A 17416-nucleotide genomic window follows, 5' to 3' on the forward strand; every position below is an offset into this window, starting at 1 on the left:
GGCAACCATCTAAAATCCAGGCACTCGGGAGCAGTCCTGCAGTGCGGAGATCAGATCCATCCATGATGTGCTATAACGGGACCAGGAGGAGCTATTTCTATGAGGACACTGTTCAGAACACTATGTTATCCCGTGCAGCACACAGCCCATCATTTATACATGGAAACAGTCAGCTGTATATAGCAGCTATTCAAAAAGAAAAAGTACAAAACGAAACAAAGCGCCAGGAGGCAAAATCGGCTGTTTTGAGGTCATTTATGGCTTAACGCTCAAATTGCCAGGTCAATTTTCACACAAATAAAGCCTGAATGAGAACATAAAAAAATTAAATAAAAATAATATGTGCGCCTTCATGCGATTTTGCATGAAAGCTTAAAGTTTTGTAAAAAAATAAAAATGCAGAATAATGAATGTTTGCAGCTACTAATAAAAAACCAGGTTTGAACCACTACCTTCCAAGAGCTATGTCTATGTCATCACACGTCCACCGCACTCGAACTTTGCATCATTTTCACATCATGTCTAAAAGCTTAAAGGGGTATTCTGATTGTTTGAAGTTATCTCCCATCAGAATAGGGGATAACTATTAGACTGCTCAGACCCCCACTGATCACTAGAAGGGGGGGCCTCGTATGCCCTACAACGAACGGAGTGGCAGGTCGCACATGCGCGTGGCCGCTCTACCGATTTCAAGTTAGTTCGGCAGATAGTCGAGTATAGCGCTCGCCTATCTCCCGAATTCCCATAGAAATAAATGGAGCAACTGCACGCATGCCAAACAGGCCGCTCCAATCATTTTAGGGGGCTGCAGGGGGTACAAGGCCTCCATTCTCACGATCGGTAGGACCCCCACCAATCTAATAGTTATCCTCTTATCCTGTGGAAAGTTTTTTTAAATCCCAAAAACCTTCTCTCTATATCTACTCCAGCTGTTACCACAAACACATGATACTTTAGTATAAAAAAAAAAAAAAAAAAAAAGGGTGCTTTCTGACACCATATTAATGGGGGTGTCCAGGTGGGTCTCCTCATCTAAACACGAAATCATGGTACCTGTACAGTATCCTCCATGAGGCCACGGATCTTCTCCACCACGTCATTGCGCCGATGCTGGCGTAAAGCACTGATCAGCTTGGCCAGGCTGGCCTCAGGCCCTCGTATAGTCCAGTGCTGTAAAGCTGCGTAGGCTCGCTCGTGATCCGCTGCGTAGCCATTGGAAAATGCTGCCACCTCGTGCTCATTGGCGTTGCAAAGGAACTGATAGATATCTTGCCACTGGCTGCCCACCTGAGCTGCCACCAACTTCAGAATGTCGATCCCTGCAGGAAGAATCAGATAATGATCACCGTCAGATTATGATGACAATCGTACCGATCTCAAATATGGCTCAGGTTAAAGGATATGCCATGACCTTGACGCATCCCCTTATTAACCTCCACCCACTTTAGTCGGTATAAGGAGACAACCGGTCAGTGAAGGACCTCTGTTTCTTTGAAAAAGTTTTGTTTCAGGTCCTTCAAAGAGCCCTTGTACGAGTTTACCGAGTTTCATTTCCTAGGTTTAGCGTTCCTTTAAGTGGCTCGAGCTCGTACCGCCAAGCAGCCCCTGCTGATTTAAGAGCAACTTTCACTGTGAATGGAGTAGAAGATGATGGAAGTCGAGGCCTTCAAGAAAAATAATGCAGACACTTAGATTTTAGCTTCGAGACTGAGTCTGTCAGCAATTTTGACCACTCAAAACTGCTGACAGCACTCGGTAAGTGATGGTTAAAGGGGTTTATACATGCCATCAGTTACCTCCAGTGCCATCAGCTCCCCTACCTAGATGGTATGACCAAGGAAAGAAGTTCAAACCTCATCAAGTGTCCTATGGGCAGTCTCATACAGTGCCCCAGGATCTCTGCGCCGAATGCCTCCCAAGACATGTGGCAAGTGATTCACACACAACCTACGCTGTGATCCGAAACTAAAGATCCAGCAAATTTGGATTTTTGTGACTACATTCACAAAGTCTACAGGGCTGGCAGAGCCTGTTTCACTGGGGCAGTGAAAAGGCTCTCTCAGCTTATCAGGGTTGTGAGCGAGTGTTGTGTCACGCCGGAGGTAGCGTGGACCTCCCTGTGCCAGTGCGGACAGGAGGTGTCTGTGTAAACTGTGCCAAGCTGAACTCGCGCACTCCCAGGAAGGGCGTAATGTCAAGCCTTGGTAACCAGTGACGACACCATATCGCCTGAGCTTTAATGGTTTGTCCAGAATTCGAAAAAATAAATAAAAATAATTATATATATATATATATATATATATATATATATATATATATATATATATATATATATATATATATATATATATATATATATATATATATACACACACACCCCCCTCTTAAAACAGCGCCACCCCTGTCCATGGGCAGTGTTTGGTACTGCAGCTCAGCTATATTCATTTGAAAGCGCAGCAATACCAGACACAGTCCATGAACACGAGTGTTTCTAAGGAAAAACAGACCCATGAACTAGAAGTGTGCCCCCTACAGACCATTCAAGCAGGGCCGGTTTTAGACAAAATGTGGCCCTGGGCAAAATCAAAAGTGGGGCCCTATATCTTGAAATAATGTACTAAAACCAGTTACATTCTGTCTATACCAGCGCTCCCTCACACATTTACACCCCGTAAAGCTCCTCACACTGTTCTTCACCCTCATGGCCCTAGAATATGCCACATGCCCCCTCCCCTCACTCATGGCATCTCAGAGTGCGGGATTCCTCGTCAGGCGCGCTTTCCCCCAGAGGAGATCAGGGAAAGCACCCTGTTCTAAAAAGGAGTCGCAGCCTGTACTAGGCTTCCAGGCTCATTGTTAGTATATACCAGTTCAGGCCACTAGATGGCAGTACTGAACTGTGATAAAGTGATTTCTATACAGAATAATGGAGCAATTTACATCGGATGATTGTAAGGGTACTTTCACACTAGCGATTTTCTTTTCCGGCACTGAGTTCCGTCATTGGGGCTCGATACCGGAAAAGAACTGATCAGTTTCATCCTAATGCATTCTGAATAGAGAGAAATCCGTTCAGGATGCATCAGGATGTCTCCAGTTCAGTCACTGAATGGCGTTTTGGACGGAGAAAATACCGCAGCATTTACATTGAAATGTATTAGTGCCGGATCCGGCATTAAAAATACTGCAATGCCGGATCCGTCCTTCTGCACAGACCGGTAAAAATGTGAAAAAAATTAAATAAATAGAAACTGATCCGTTTGTCCGTATGACAGAGAGACGGATCCGTTCTTGCAATGCATTTGTGAGACGGATCCGCATCCGGATCCGTCTACAAATGCTGTCCGTTTGCATGCAGATTGCCTGATGCGGCAGGCAGTTCTGGCGACGGAACTGCTGACCGGATCACTCTGCCGCAAGTGTGAAAGTAGCCCAAGTTGTGGTCCACTTAGGGGACTTAAAGAAAATAAATATGTAAATGAAGTTTTGAAAATACCATAAAAATTAAAAATCACCCCTATTCCCCAAAATAAAAAGAAACAAAAAATAAATAAAAATAGAATCATGGGCATCGCCGCATGCGAAAGCGCCCATACTATTAAGATTTTTAAAAAGTAGCCCATATGGCGAATGGCGTAACAGAAATATTTTTTTTTTTATCTGCTTTATCTCCCAAGAAAAAGTGATCAAGTCATACACAACTCAAATACTCAAATGGCATGGTCAAAAATGACAGATCGTCCTGCAAAAAAATGAGCCCCCACACATCTCCGTGGACATAACGATAAAAAAAATAAAGATACCGTATGACGGTCAGTATATCACGATGAAATTTTTTATGAAGAGTCCTGATGAGGCTTAGCTTGCTGCAGTGAGCGGGCCTATAGAGGTCCTGATTAGGGTTGATATCGCCGTTTGCTCCTTTGTCTCGTTGTCACAACCGAAAACGACCGCCAGAAGTACAAGCGGGAAATCCTTGGTGTAGTGTGCGTCGATGTGTGCGCAATTCCTACAAAATAACGTCACAGACGTTCTCAAGTAGGATCCAATAAGGTGCCTGCCTCCAACGGCTAGGCGAGGTTTATTTATACCAGAAGGTGGAAGGCGGTCTTACAATCATGACCAATGGGGAGACAGGTTATGGTATGAAATGATTGGCTGGCGAATATGTGAATGATCGCACCCTTTTCGTTGCCGCGCTTATCCTCGCGGATGAAGAAGCCTTTGTTCGACGGTCCCCATCCCTCCCGCCTCAGCCGGCGCCATGACACTGTTATCCTGCAGTAATACCAGGCCAGACACAAATCAGCTACAGGTTGGGATGACCAGACCATCGTGCGAAAGTTTCTGCGCGATGCGAACGAATCTGCGCATCTCCATAGGATAGATGGCGACCATACAGCAAACAATAATTTTTCCACAACAGGGTTGCCACCTTTCCAAACAGAAAATACCCGTTACACAAATTAAAAAGGTTGGTGTCGGCCAATACGGGTGTTATTTGATCATATTTTACGTTTTGCTCCATTTTTGTTCTCAATAAAATAAAAAATGTCACTGTTGAGAACACCCTGTGTATTTAAGTTTTATTTAGCCTCTATTTTAAAAAAGTTTCTGTAGGGATTTGAACTTACAACCTTCTACATTAAGGGCAAGAACCTTAACCACTGGGCTATAGAGCTCAATGCTACGTCAGTGCTGAAAAACAGCATAGAAGTTTCTCTTGTATTATACAAAATACTATGAGGTTTTTCAGCACTGACTTAGCATTGAGCTCTATAGCCCAGAGGTTAAGGTTCTTGCCCGTAATGTAGAAGGTTGCAAGTTCAAATCCCCACAAAGACATTTCAAAAATAGAGTTCAAAAATAGAGTCTAAATTAGATTTATATATGATATACATAATGACAATGCTTGGGAATACCTCTTTCATGTTGATAACACCGACTCCATATATAGACATATGCATATATGGAGTCAGAGCAGGGACTGCTAAGCTGGGAAATTCCCCACTCTGGAGTCCAGACTGTTCAACCTTCTGCGATCTGCTGGGCTGGACTGAAGCAGGGAGCCTCTTAGAGGATCGTGGCCCAGTTCCCCCCCCCCAACACCGGCCCTGCATTCAAGATACACTTGATTAGAACTGAAGACAAATCTTTCAGTCTTCCTCTAGCAATCAGAATTGTGATTAGTAAGCGATATCCTAAAAATCCGACCTCTTCATGGACCCCCGAGGCTTGGTGTAGAGCACCAGTCGCATTTCGCTCAGAATTCAGGCCTTTCCGTGCAGAGACTGTAACGGCCATCAATCTGGAGGCTCCTCAGCCTCCCTGCAGCCATAAACTAAGAATAACTGGATGGCTTCTATTAAGGAAGCGTGCGGCTACGAGTCGGAACCCTGCAACGAGGACGTCTTATGACCGCTATAAATTATTTGTAAAGGGACTGACTGAATATTTTAGACTTAGAGATGCTGAGCTTTGTAAAACTGGACCCAAACCTTTTATCCACTCATTTTATGAGGTCAACATCACGGGTTTTTCAGAAACCTTTTACATAGATGATAACATTCCCATGTAAAAAAATAAAATAAAAATATAGCAAAAATGAATTTGACTAAATACAGAGGATTGGGCATGCTGAAATCTAACTGCCCCATCTATCTGCCGTCTGGGAACACTGTGGAAACCGACAGTTGTCAAGTTCCGTCAACGTTCTTCCAGTGCGTATGCGGAGCCAATAATGAGAGGCAATCGACGATATATGTATGTGTTGATGTGCTCTCGTTTAAAGTGCTTGATGCAAAGAGAGTGGGGAAGGAATGAGCGTTATTATGATCATTCGTTCCCCATTCACTTTTCATATTGGTCGACAACACATTGAATTAACATGGGACAGTATGCTACCGGCAAACATTGATTTCAGATGCCGCATGAAAGATGCGATCACCTGAGAAACGAGTGTTTTGCTTGTTTGCAGGAGGCACTTTCAGACAGAGAAATAATCTGGAATGAGTGAGTGTCTGTACCAATGTACATTCCGGATACTTGGCCCGATCCTCGGCCAATGTAAAACAGCCCCATCAATTCAGGGTAGCATCCAATTTGGAAGTGACGGACTCTGAAGGAGATTGCTCACCTCCTCCCCCTTACCATACTGGATCCTAGAGCACAGAATCCTCATCTATCAGATTATACTGTACTGGATCCCAAAGCACAGAAGCCTCATCTATCAGATTATACCGTATTGGATCCCGGAGCACACAGAAGCCTCATCTATCAGATTATACTGTACTGGATCCCGGAGCACACAGAAGCCTCATCTATCAGATTATACTGTACTGGATCCCGGAGCACAGAAGCCTTATCTATCAGATTATACTGTACTGGATCCTGGAGCACAGAAGCCTCATCTATCAGATTATACTGTACTGGATCCCGGAGCACAGAAGCCTCATCTATCAGATTATACTGTACCGCATCCCGGAGCACAGAAGCCTCATCTATCAGATTATACTGTACTGGATCCCGGAGCACACAGAAGACTCATCTATCAGATTATACTGTACTGGATCCCAAAGCACAGAAGCCTCATCTATCAGATTATACTGTACTGGATCCCAAAGCACAGAAGCCTCATCTATCAGATTATACTGTACCGCATCCCGGAGCACAGAAGCCTCATCTATCAGATTATACTGTACCGCATCCCGGAGCACAGAAGCCTCATCTATCAGATTATACTGTACTGGATCCCGGAGCACACAGAAGCCTCATCTATCAGATTATACTGTACTGGATCCCGGAGCACACAGAAGCCTCATCTATCAGATTATACTGTACTGGATCCCGGAGCACACAGAAGCCTCATCTATCAGATTATACTGTACTGGATCCCAAAGCACAGAAGCCTCATCTATCAGATTATACCGTACTGGATCCCGGAGCACACAGAAGCCTCATCTATCAGATTATACTGTACTGGATCCCGGAGCACACAGAAGCCTCATCTATCAGATTATACTGTACTGGATCCCGGAGCACACAGAAGCCTCATCTATCAGATTATACTGTACTGGATCCCGGGGCACACAGAAGCCTCATCTATCAGATTATACTGTACTGGATCCTAGAGCACAGAATCCTCATCTATCAGATTATACTGTACTGGATCCCAAAGCACAGAAGCCTCATCTATCAGATTATACCGTACTGGATCCCGGAGCACACAGAAGCCTCATCTATCAGATTATACTGTACTGGATCCCGGAGCACACAGAAGCCTCATCTATCAGATTATACTGTACTGGATCCCGGAGCACACAGAAGCCTCATCTATCAGATTATACTGTACTGGATCCCAAAGCACAGAAGCCTCATCTATCAGATTATACTGTACCGCATCCCGGAGCACAGAAGCCTCATCTATCAGATTATACTGTACTGGATCCCGGAGCACACAGAAGACTCATCTATCAGATTATACTGTACTGGATCCCAAAGCACAGAAGCCTCATCTATCAGATTATACTGTACTGGATCCCGGAGCACACAGAAGCCTCATCTATCAGATTATACTGTACTGGATCCCGGGGCACACAGAAGCCTCATCTATCAGATTATACTGTACTGGATCCTAGAGCACAGAATCCTCATCTATCAGATTATACCGTACTGGATCCCGGGGCACAGAAGCCTCATCTATCAGATTATACTGTACTGGATCCCGGAGCACACAGAAGCCTCATCTATCAGATTATACTGTACTGGATCCCGGGGCACACAGAAGCCTCATCTATCAGATTATACTGTACTGGATCCTAGAGCACAGAATCCTCATCTATCAGATTATACCGTACTGGATCCCGGAGCACAGAAGCCTTATCTATCAGATTATACTGTACTGGATCCTGGAGCACAGAAGCCTCATCTATCAGATTATACCGTACTGGATCCCGGAGCACAGAAGCCTCATCTATCAGATTATACCGTACCGCATCCCGGAGCACAGAAGCCTCATCTATCAGATTATACTGTACTGGATCCCGGAGCACACAGAAGCCTCATCTATCAGATTATACTGTACTGGATCCCGGGGCACACAGAAGCCTCATCTATCAGATTATACTGTACTGGATCCCGGGGCACACAGAAGCCTCATCTATCAGATTATACTGTACTGGATCCCGGAGCACACAGAAGCCTCATCTATCAGATTATACTGTACTGGATCCCGGAGCACACAGAAGCCTCATCTATCAGATTATACTGTACTGGATCCCGGGGCACACAGAAGCCTCATCTATCAGATTATACTGTACTGGATCCCGGGGCACACAGAAGCCTCATCTATCAGATTATACTGTACTGGATCCCGGGGCACACAGAAGCCTCATCTATCAGATTATACTGTACTGGATCCCGGAGCACACAGAAGCCTCATCTATCAGATTATACTGTACTGGATCCCGGGGCACACAGAAGCCTCATCTATCAGATTATACTGTACTGGATCCTAGAGCACAGAATCCTCATCTATCAGATTATACCGTACTGGATCCCGGGGCACAGAAGCCTCATCTATCAGATTATACTGTACTGGATCCCGGAGCACACAGAAGCCTCATCTATCAGATTATACTGTACTGGATCCCGGAGCACAGAAGCCTCATCTATCAGATTATGTGGCTGCAGTGAAACTCATTTACCCTGGGTTCAGACCTGAGCGTTTTACAGCGCGTTCCTACGCGCTGTAAAATGCACAACAGGCAAGAACCAATGATTCCCTATGGGAATGGTTCTCACCTGGGCGTTTTACAGCGCGTACGATCGCGCTGTAAAACGCCCGACGCTCAAACAAGTGCTTGAGCTTTTTTTTGGGCGTTTGTCGCGCATTCCCGCACATAGATATTCGGGAACGCGCGACAATGTGTGAACGCCAGTCTCTATGCGCGATTGTAAACGCCCGTACAATCGCGCATACAGAGCGCTCAGGTCTGAACCCAGGGTTAAGGTTTCAGCCAAACTGCTTGATTTATTGGACGCCTTGAAGGAAAAAAAACAAACTGCAAATGTCACAGCAAGACGTGAGCCGAGCGCTCCTCATCAGTAATGGTCTGATCACTGCGAGCGCTCCTCATCAGTAATGGTCTGATCACTGCGAGCGCTCCTCATCAGTAATGGTCTGATCACTGCGAGCGCTGCGGCTGATGCAACAATCTGCATTACACTGCACCGCCACAGACTGAGGTTATACTGGGGGAGATGGGTGCCAGCCGTAATATCACAGCGTTCCGGCATCGCGTCCCATCAAGTGGCACTGCTGGCTGCTTACTGTGTGGGCAACACATTTCAGGCTTCAGTTTAAAAATCTCTGCTTGCTGTGAGTGAATGGAGACTTTTTACGTTCACCTCCAGAGGCTAAACCCTTGCAATGGTGAATGTGCTGCTGACACAGCTCCGAGTTTGTTTCAGTGTATCAGTTGCGATCTAAAAAGCGCAGCAGCACAAAGCTCTCTCCTGTCCTGGGCTTGGCACACAGCGGTATTACGGGTCCATGCTGCACAGATCTACAATATGGCATTCACAGAAATCTATAGGCCAGACAGTACAGAAATAATGTGGCGTGTTGCATCATTCTAGGGTCCAGGGGGCTTGTGGCTCCGTATTACGACTACAAGGGTAATTATACACTTGGCAGAAAAATCTGTATTTGTTACGTTGCTGCAGGTCCACCGCCGATCGTGGTCAAATTTGCAACACACTTGTTTTTCTGTTTGCAGCACGTGGGCGAGATTTGTAAAAGCAAGCGGAGATCTTGCACATAGTAGAAAGACAGAGGCGAGTCTATACGCCATGTAATGGGATGCAGAGCAGAAGGCAGCATTCTACTGAAGTCCCTGGGAATTTCCTGGGATTCTGAGTCATGTGGCCCCTCCATCTGTGACCTCTAAATAGCTACGTACACCCACCTCCAGGGGCCCGGGCAGCTGGTTCAGGCCTGTTCCATCCACACCACACATGTACTCAGCAAATCGCAAAGCCCTGGCCCCCGGGCACTGACGAATCTTAAGTTCTACCCGTTACACACGATAAACCCAGAGACAAACACAACTCTCTGCTAATAAGAGGATGGAGGGGACGTCTCCAGCTCCGTTCAGATTAATCTTCAATCCCGGTACCCTGCGGGCACAACAGGTACCAGCTGGGCAGCCGGCTCACTCCGGAGTTCTTACCCCCCTCCGATAGAAAAAGTCACATTTTAAAGCTTGCCTACTGTCAGATATACTTTACAGATCCCTTTCTCGCCATTATAAAGATCTCTGCTTGCAGTCAGAGAATTCAAGCATGCCTAAAGTGGGTATAACTGTAGCAAACCCTCAGCTGTGAATCCCTGTTCAAACACAATACAGTCAAATGTTTTATCGCAGCTGAGGGTTTGCTGCTATTACAGTTTAAGCAATTCCTCTATGAGCAGCAGTACATATCACGTATCACTGGGAGTTTGCTACAGTGTTTCAGCGAAGGTAAAATTTTCAGCTCTAAAGGGCTCATGCAGACAAATGTATTTTTTTTCCGTGTCAACTCCGTTTTTTTTTTTTTTTTTTTTGTTTTTTTTTGCGGACCGTATGCGGAACCATTCATTTCAATGGGTACGCAAAAAAAAACTGAAGTTACTCTGTGTGCATTTCGTTTCTCAAAAAAAAACATAACATGTCCTATTCTTGTCCACATGTCCACATTACGGACAAGGATAGGACTGTTCTATTAGGGGCCAGCTGTTCTGTTCCACAAAAGAAGTTATACACACGGACATCATCCGTATTTTTTGCGGATCGTGTGCATGAGGCCTAAGGGTGAGGCGGCTGCAACCTCACCAGACGGAGGCAACCGATGGGTGCACAAATTTGGGTTGACGGAAGCATTACCTTCACAGTCATGTGCCCACTGATCCCCGGAGGTGAGTGAAGGTACGGCCTCCGCACGGAAACCCAGCTTTGTACAGGTTCAAGGCCTTTGTACATAACGTTTCTCTGACAGCAAGCAGAGATGTTGAAAAATGTTGACAAACTGAAACACAACACTGCGTACAATAATAATACAGAGAACAGAAGGGGGTCTTCTTATAAAGTAATGTAATATTGCTAGGATATGGGACCCCCCCCACCGATCCTGAGAATGAAGGGGTCACAGTTCTGTAATAACCCTGCGCCGCCTTCTTATTTTTTTCTGTGCAGTGAATTGCAGCTCAGCCCCATTCACTTGCTAACTTTCCTCCCACGACTCATCTACAGCTCTACCTGTGTCACAGTCAGTCTCCACTGTTGTCCCAGCATTCTATTCATAAACGAGGACTGTCATTTTAGTTTCTTTTGCTGTTGTGCAAAGGGTTAACGCTCACCCCCCTGCAGGGGGATTCATCGCTGTAAGGGGTTAGTACACAATGGCCGATACATATGTTCTACAAGGGACCTCTTTTCCAGACGTACAGACAATCTGTGCCGGCAAACGGACGACCGCCTGCCATCGCCATGGTAACCACAGACCGGATTCTATTTTTTTAAAAATTGCCCACTTATTCTAACAGCTCCAAAATAGTAACGCTTTCAGAGGCGCGCTTTGTGCGTGGACAATAGACCGCACAGAGAGAGGTCCTCTAACATAATCAGCCCCACCCCGTGTCCATGAACGCCTGGTACTCTTATGTTAGAGCTGTATGCAAAGAGGTACCTCCCCAAAAGGAGAACCATCTCACCGGCGCCACCTATTGGAAGTGGCTCCCTATGAGTCAATATCAGACTTTCCGACAAGCCTTGGGATTGGACAAGTGAATATAGCCAGGCCAGATATCCATCTGTAGACAGCCGTTTCGGGGGGAGTGGCCCTCATCGGTACGGAGTAGGATTCTGGCTGGCTAAGTGCGATGCCTTAAAGGCGGCTTAGGCGGGGGTGCTGGATCTCCTTAAAGATGAGACTTACTGGAAGTACACTAGGCTTGGCCATATTCCCTTGTCAAATCCCAAGGCTGGTTGGAAAGTCGGATTTTAGCTCACTGGGAGCCTCGTCCAATAGATGGCGCTGGCGAGAAAATTCTTCTTGGATATTCATTTCCCATGGAGCACTTCCAGAAAGTCCCCATACAGGACTGGTCTCTTACGAGAACCAGCACCCTGCCTGAGGCCTCGTTCACATTTACGTGTCCGTTTAACAACGGTGTAAAAAATTTAATAAAAATCTGCGTGTCATCCGTTAAGGTGTGCGTCATTCGTGTTGAGTCTGTGTTTTTACACGGACCCCTAGACTATAATGGGCGCGTCCGGTCCGCATCAAGAACCAAAAGTAGTGCAGGTCTCGGTGATATTTTCACTGACTCAGTCGGTAAAAAAAGAAAAATACTGATGTGTGAAAAGACACATTAAAGTCAATGGGTATGTGCGCATTCCGTGGATGATGTGGACAGCACACGTCCGTGAAAAACGGAAATGTAAAGGAGGCCTAAGCCAAGTTACAGCTGTCATAGAAGATAGAGGAGCGCCATCATAACATTTTGCAAGTGGTAGAATCTCTGCATCCATATCCATCTGTACAACTAATGTAACTCCATGCAAGCGCCTTCCTGCAGCTTTGATATGTCCTATGAATGGTGACCGCGGTATTCACACACCTATCACATTGCGCTTTTCTCACTGACAAAGAAACCGTCTCTTTGTAGACATTGGCGGCGTTATGCTAGGACCACTGTTACACTTTATCTCCGGGTGGCCCCTGACCGCGATGGTTGTCCATGCGGATGAGCCGATCCAACTGAAGACAAAGGTGGCAAACAGCAAACCCCGGCCGAAGGGCAATGTATGGCATGTCCAAGCAATACGTCAGCCATGTCTGTGGTGAGAATACCCCTTTAAGTAGAGAAGACTCAAATGTTGATTTCTGCAGTTCCCACGCCCAATGTGAGCAACGCTGGAGACATCCGCCACCAAACTAATTAGGAATCAGTAGCTACGCTGAGCCGAACTGGGGCGACCATCACATGGCGTATACCTGGGTCCCGTTAGCTGCTGCCTCCGTCGTCTCATGATGTCATCAGTTACACATTTACAGTCATTCCAGGTTAATAGATCAATTATAAAGCAGTTGGCGGTCTGCTGTCATCGCACCTCGCTAATGAACGCAACACATGGTGTCAGGCAATTAACGGGAAAAGCACAACACCTATATAATGATTCCCAAAGTACCACACAGTTATAAAATGAAGCAAAATATATATATATATATATATATATATATATATATACACACACACACACACATACACATACACACACACACACACACACCTAAAGAATTATTAGGAACACCATACTAATACGGTGTTGGACCCCCTTTTGCCTTCAGAACTGCCTTAATTCTACGTGGCATTGATTCAACAAGGTGCTGATAGCATTCTTTACAAATGTTGGCCCATATTGATAGTATAGCATCTTGCAGTTGATGGAGATTTGAGGGATGCACATCCAGGGCACGAAGCTCCCGTTCCCCACATCCCAAAGATGCTCTATTGGGTTGAGATCTGGTGACTGTGGGGCCATTTTAGTACAGTGAACTCATTGTCATGTTCAAGAAACCAATTTGAAATGATTTGAGCTTTGTGACATGGTGCATTATCCTGCTGGAAGTAGCCATCAGAGGATGGGTACATGGTGGTCATGAAGGGATGGACATGGTCAGAAACAATGCTCAGGTAGCCCGTGGCATTTAAACGATGGCCAATTGGCACTAAGGGGCCTAAAGTGTGCCCAGAAAACATCCCCTACACCATTACACCACCACCACCAGCCTGCACAGTGGTAACAAGGCATGATGGATACAATGTTCTCATTCTGTTTACGCCAAATTCGGACTCTACCATTTGAATGTCTCAACAGAAATCGAGACTCATCAGACCAGGCAACATTTTTCCAGTCTTCAACAGTCCAATTTTGGTGAGCTCGTGCAAATTGTAGCCTCTTTTTCCTATTTGTAGTGGAGATAAGTGGTACCCAGTGGGGTCTTCTGCTCTTGTAGCCCACCTTACTTTCCCATTCTGACATTCAGTTTGGAGTTCAGGAGATTGTCTTGACCAGGACCACAACCCTACATGCATTGAAGCAACTGCCATGTGAATGGTTGACTAGATAATCGCATTAATGAGAAATAGAACAGGTGTTCCTAATAATTCTTTAGGTGAGTGTATTCTGCAAATCACATGCAATAAAATTGCTAAATGTTCAAATCATCTAAAAAAATAAAGTAATAAAATTACAAACATAATAAAAAATAAATCATCATTCCTCTGGAAGAAACTATGGTAAAACACGTGTCAGGGGGGTGAGGGCATTTTGACATCTGCGGCACAGCTTTCCAGGAAGGCTGTTCCAGCAGAGAGTTCTCCGGATCCAGAATTGCCGGATAGTGCCATCTGCCCGCAGGAACCCACCGACTATAATGAGATCCGGCCACTCCCCGGCATTCGGCCGGACAAAACCCCCTGCACGCAACGGCTGGAGAGCTGTGCCGCAGATGGATATCTATGTATTACTAGTTACTATAGGTTTACATATCTACCGTATTTCTTATGTTTGTAATTTTATTTATTTTTTGGATGATCTTCTCACCATTTACCTGTGACTTATATCCCTATGTACATGTGTAACTTGGGTTCCTCTTTTTATTGCACAATGTTATAATTGTGTGGTACATTGTGAATCATTATATGGGTGTTGCACTTTTGGTTTGGTATTCACTACGACATATATTATCTTTATGGTTCGGGGTGTATAATGAACAGAAAAAATTAATTTACAAAGAGTGTTATTCTCTGCAATGTGAATTCTGTGCAGAGACTGCCCCCTATACTGAAAAATATGTTGATTCCTATAATTCATGAGAACTGGGAGGACATATTTCAAAGACTTCTAAAATAAATTAAATTTAATTTAAAAAAAATAGCTCACTCAATGCAAAAGGGGAGGAGGTGGAGCATGACAAAGATTAGTAAACTCTGACTCTGTCATGAACCCCTCCTTCCCTCAACTGAACATCAGTTTGGCCCCGGGGGGGTTCCTTTAATAAGTCTCCTACATCTCCTCTCCTCTAACCAATGATACATTAATGGACTAGCCTAAGCACAGGCTACCAAAAGAAAATTCTGGAAAACTCCTTTTATTAGAAGTTCGTGATAGAGAACGTCATGGTTTCAAGCCTTCTCGCTTCTTCTTTACCATCTTTAGTCTATTCAGTATTTCAGTTCAAGATATGAGAAACCGGAGACAGACAGGTTGCTTGGGAAAGAGCTGCCTGGCAACCGTATATGACAGTAACTTCTTAACAATCCAGTTGCTATAGAAACCAGACAACCTGACAAAGCTGGGCTGTCACCGTGAAGCTTGGAAGCAGCCATGTCATGCCACATTTCAGATTTTTCGGAGACTAAATGTAGATGGATTACATCTCTAAGCAATCTAAACCATAGGTTGGTGGGCATCACCTCTAGAAATGGTCTATCGTTTACAGGGTCACACTGGCTCTTGGAATGGTCTACTTGGCTCCCAAGGTCCTCAAGACCTAAGAAGCATCCATACCCTGACCTTAAATGGGTTATCCCACCACTTGCTCGCAGGATAGGTAATAAATGATCACTTGGGCCCCACCGATCGCTAGAATAGAGTGGTGGTCACGTATGCATCCTGCCACTCCATTCAAAGGTTATAGAATGAGGAAGATAGTCAAGCACTGTACTTGACATCCCCGAAAGTCCCACCACTCCTTTCAAACTCCTCTGGAACAAGTTTAGGACCCCCATTCTTCGTACAAGTTTGAGAAACTGGCCCTATATAGTCTAAACATGTCCCCTTACAAATCAAAGTTGGGGGTTCCTGTCGTCTATAGGATCATGGCACATCCTACCCTACAAGCAAGGGACAACTTAGGCTACAATTAGAAGGCACCTCGTGTCGTTCAGTACCTGGAGCTTTCATGGAGGACCTAAAACACCTCCATGCTGACCTCCATATTCCCTCCCTATGGGTTCCTAGTTTGAGGAGGCATGTTCCATTTCTTGAACGGCTTTGGCACCATATGAGCAGCACCTATGCAAAAAGCCTTAACCAATGGAGGGCTAATACTTTGCCACCAATCAAGACCAAGACCATCCAGAAAAAGACAGTTGTCATACTACTCACCATGCCCATTGCAGTAGTAGATCCACTTCTCCCTGTTCTGGGTCAATGCCGTAGACTTCTTGAAGCCGGCTTTTTCCACAATGGAGCTCGGGTCCTGCTTTGGTCCTTTTTTGAGCGTGCGGGAACTCTTCCGGACACTGCAAACCACAATGATCACTAGTACCAGCAGAAGAAAAAGTACAATCATCCAAGGTAGGTGCTCGTTGATGTCAAAGTGGTGGGGAACTTGACGAGGAGGTCCCCTTCTAGTGGTCTTATAAATGGTATTGAGTCCTTCATCGTTGTTTCCTGATACTCCAGGTTGCTGAAGATCACCTGCCATCTGTGGAGGCCTTCTGCCTGGAGTCTGCAGCTGGTGTCCCATGCCCTGATCTTCCGTTATGTTCAAGTATTCCGTTTCATTCTTTTCAGTATTGTTGTAAACATCTGTCGGCTCTGCAAGACAAGGAGAAGAAGACAATATGGGAATACAGACACGTGACTAACATCCCAGGGACATTCTGAGTCCTACACTGCTAAAAGCAGAAGTGAAGTTTTAAGCTCTGAATCCTTGAATATCTGAATTTGCAGAAAGACCTACCTCCAGGTGACAGCTCCTTACGGAAAGCCATGAATGATCTGGCATGGTGAACATACCTAATTTTAGCAAAACTGACTTCACATACAACCCCTTTTGTCAAACTCCTCTATGACCTCACATGTTTATTCTGGCAGGAGTCCACAACTTCAACCCGCTCAGACAAGTGGTCGCTCAACCACACACCTGCTGCTCGGAAAATTTAGGAAAACCCAGAAGTGAACATCAAGAAAGGAAAGTGCAGATGAAGTAAACCTTTGTGTAGGAACAAACCTGGAAACCTTACCTCCCTTAGCCTGCCATTTTAAACATTAGCCATCCATCTGGCACAAAACCTTCTCAGAACTTCCTAATTACCTGGGCAGAATTAATGACTGGTGGATTTCGCAAATAAACCAGAATAATCCAGATTAATAGTTATGTTGGTTTTGCCTCAGTTTACCTGAGAAGACATTAAAAGGGGAAGTCTAGTCCAAATGACCTTCAGATATGGGATAGACACATGGGAGAAGAAGATTACATTGGAAGAAGCCTGATTGCAGATCACAGCCGGTTTCCAGAATGAAAGGGCTCTACAGAGAAATCACAGTCCTTTGGCCCCGCTCTGAGAATTTTTCTCTTG

General features: G+C 45.2%; 1 protein-coding gene across 1 annotated transcript in view; it reads right to left on the reverse strand.

Moving 5' to 3' along the window:
• TNFRSF21 (TNF receptor superfamily member 21) overlaps positions 1–17416 on the reverse strand; it is an 83630-nt gene that overhangs the window by 37345 nt on the left and 28869 nt on the right. The window contains exons 3-4 of the mRNA XM_044290312.1: positions 16218–16652; positions 1054–1319 (exon numbers count right to left, since the gene is read on the reverse strand). Coding sequence (XP_044146247.1) covers positions 1054–1319; positions 16218–16652 — 701 coding nt within the window. The remainder of the gene's footprint in view (positions 1–1053; positions 1320–16217; positions 16653–17416) is intronic.

Source organism: Bufo gargarizans, chromosome 4 (genome assembly GCF_014858855.1).
Source record: "Bufo gargarizans isolate SCDJY-AF-19 chromosome 4, ASM1485885v1, whole genome shotgun sequence".
NCBI classification, from domain to species: Eukaryota; Metazoa; Chordata; class Amphibia; order Anura; family Bufonidae; genus Bufo; species Bufo gargarizans.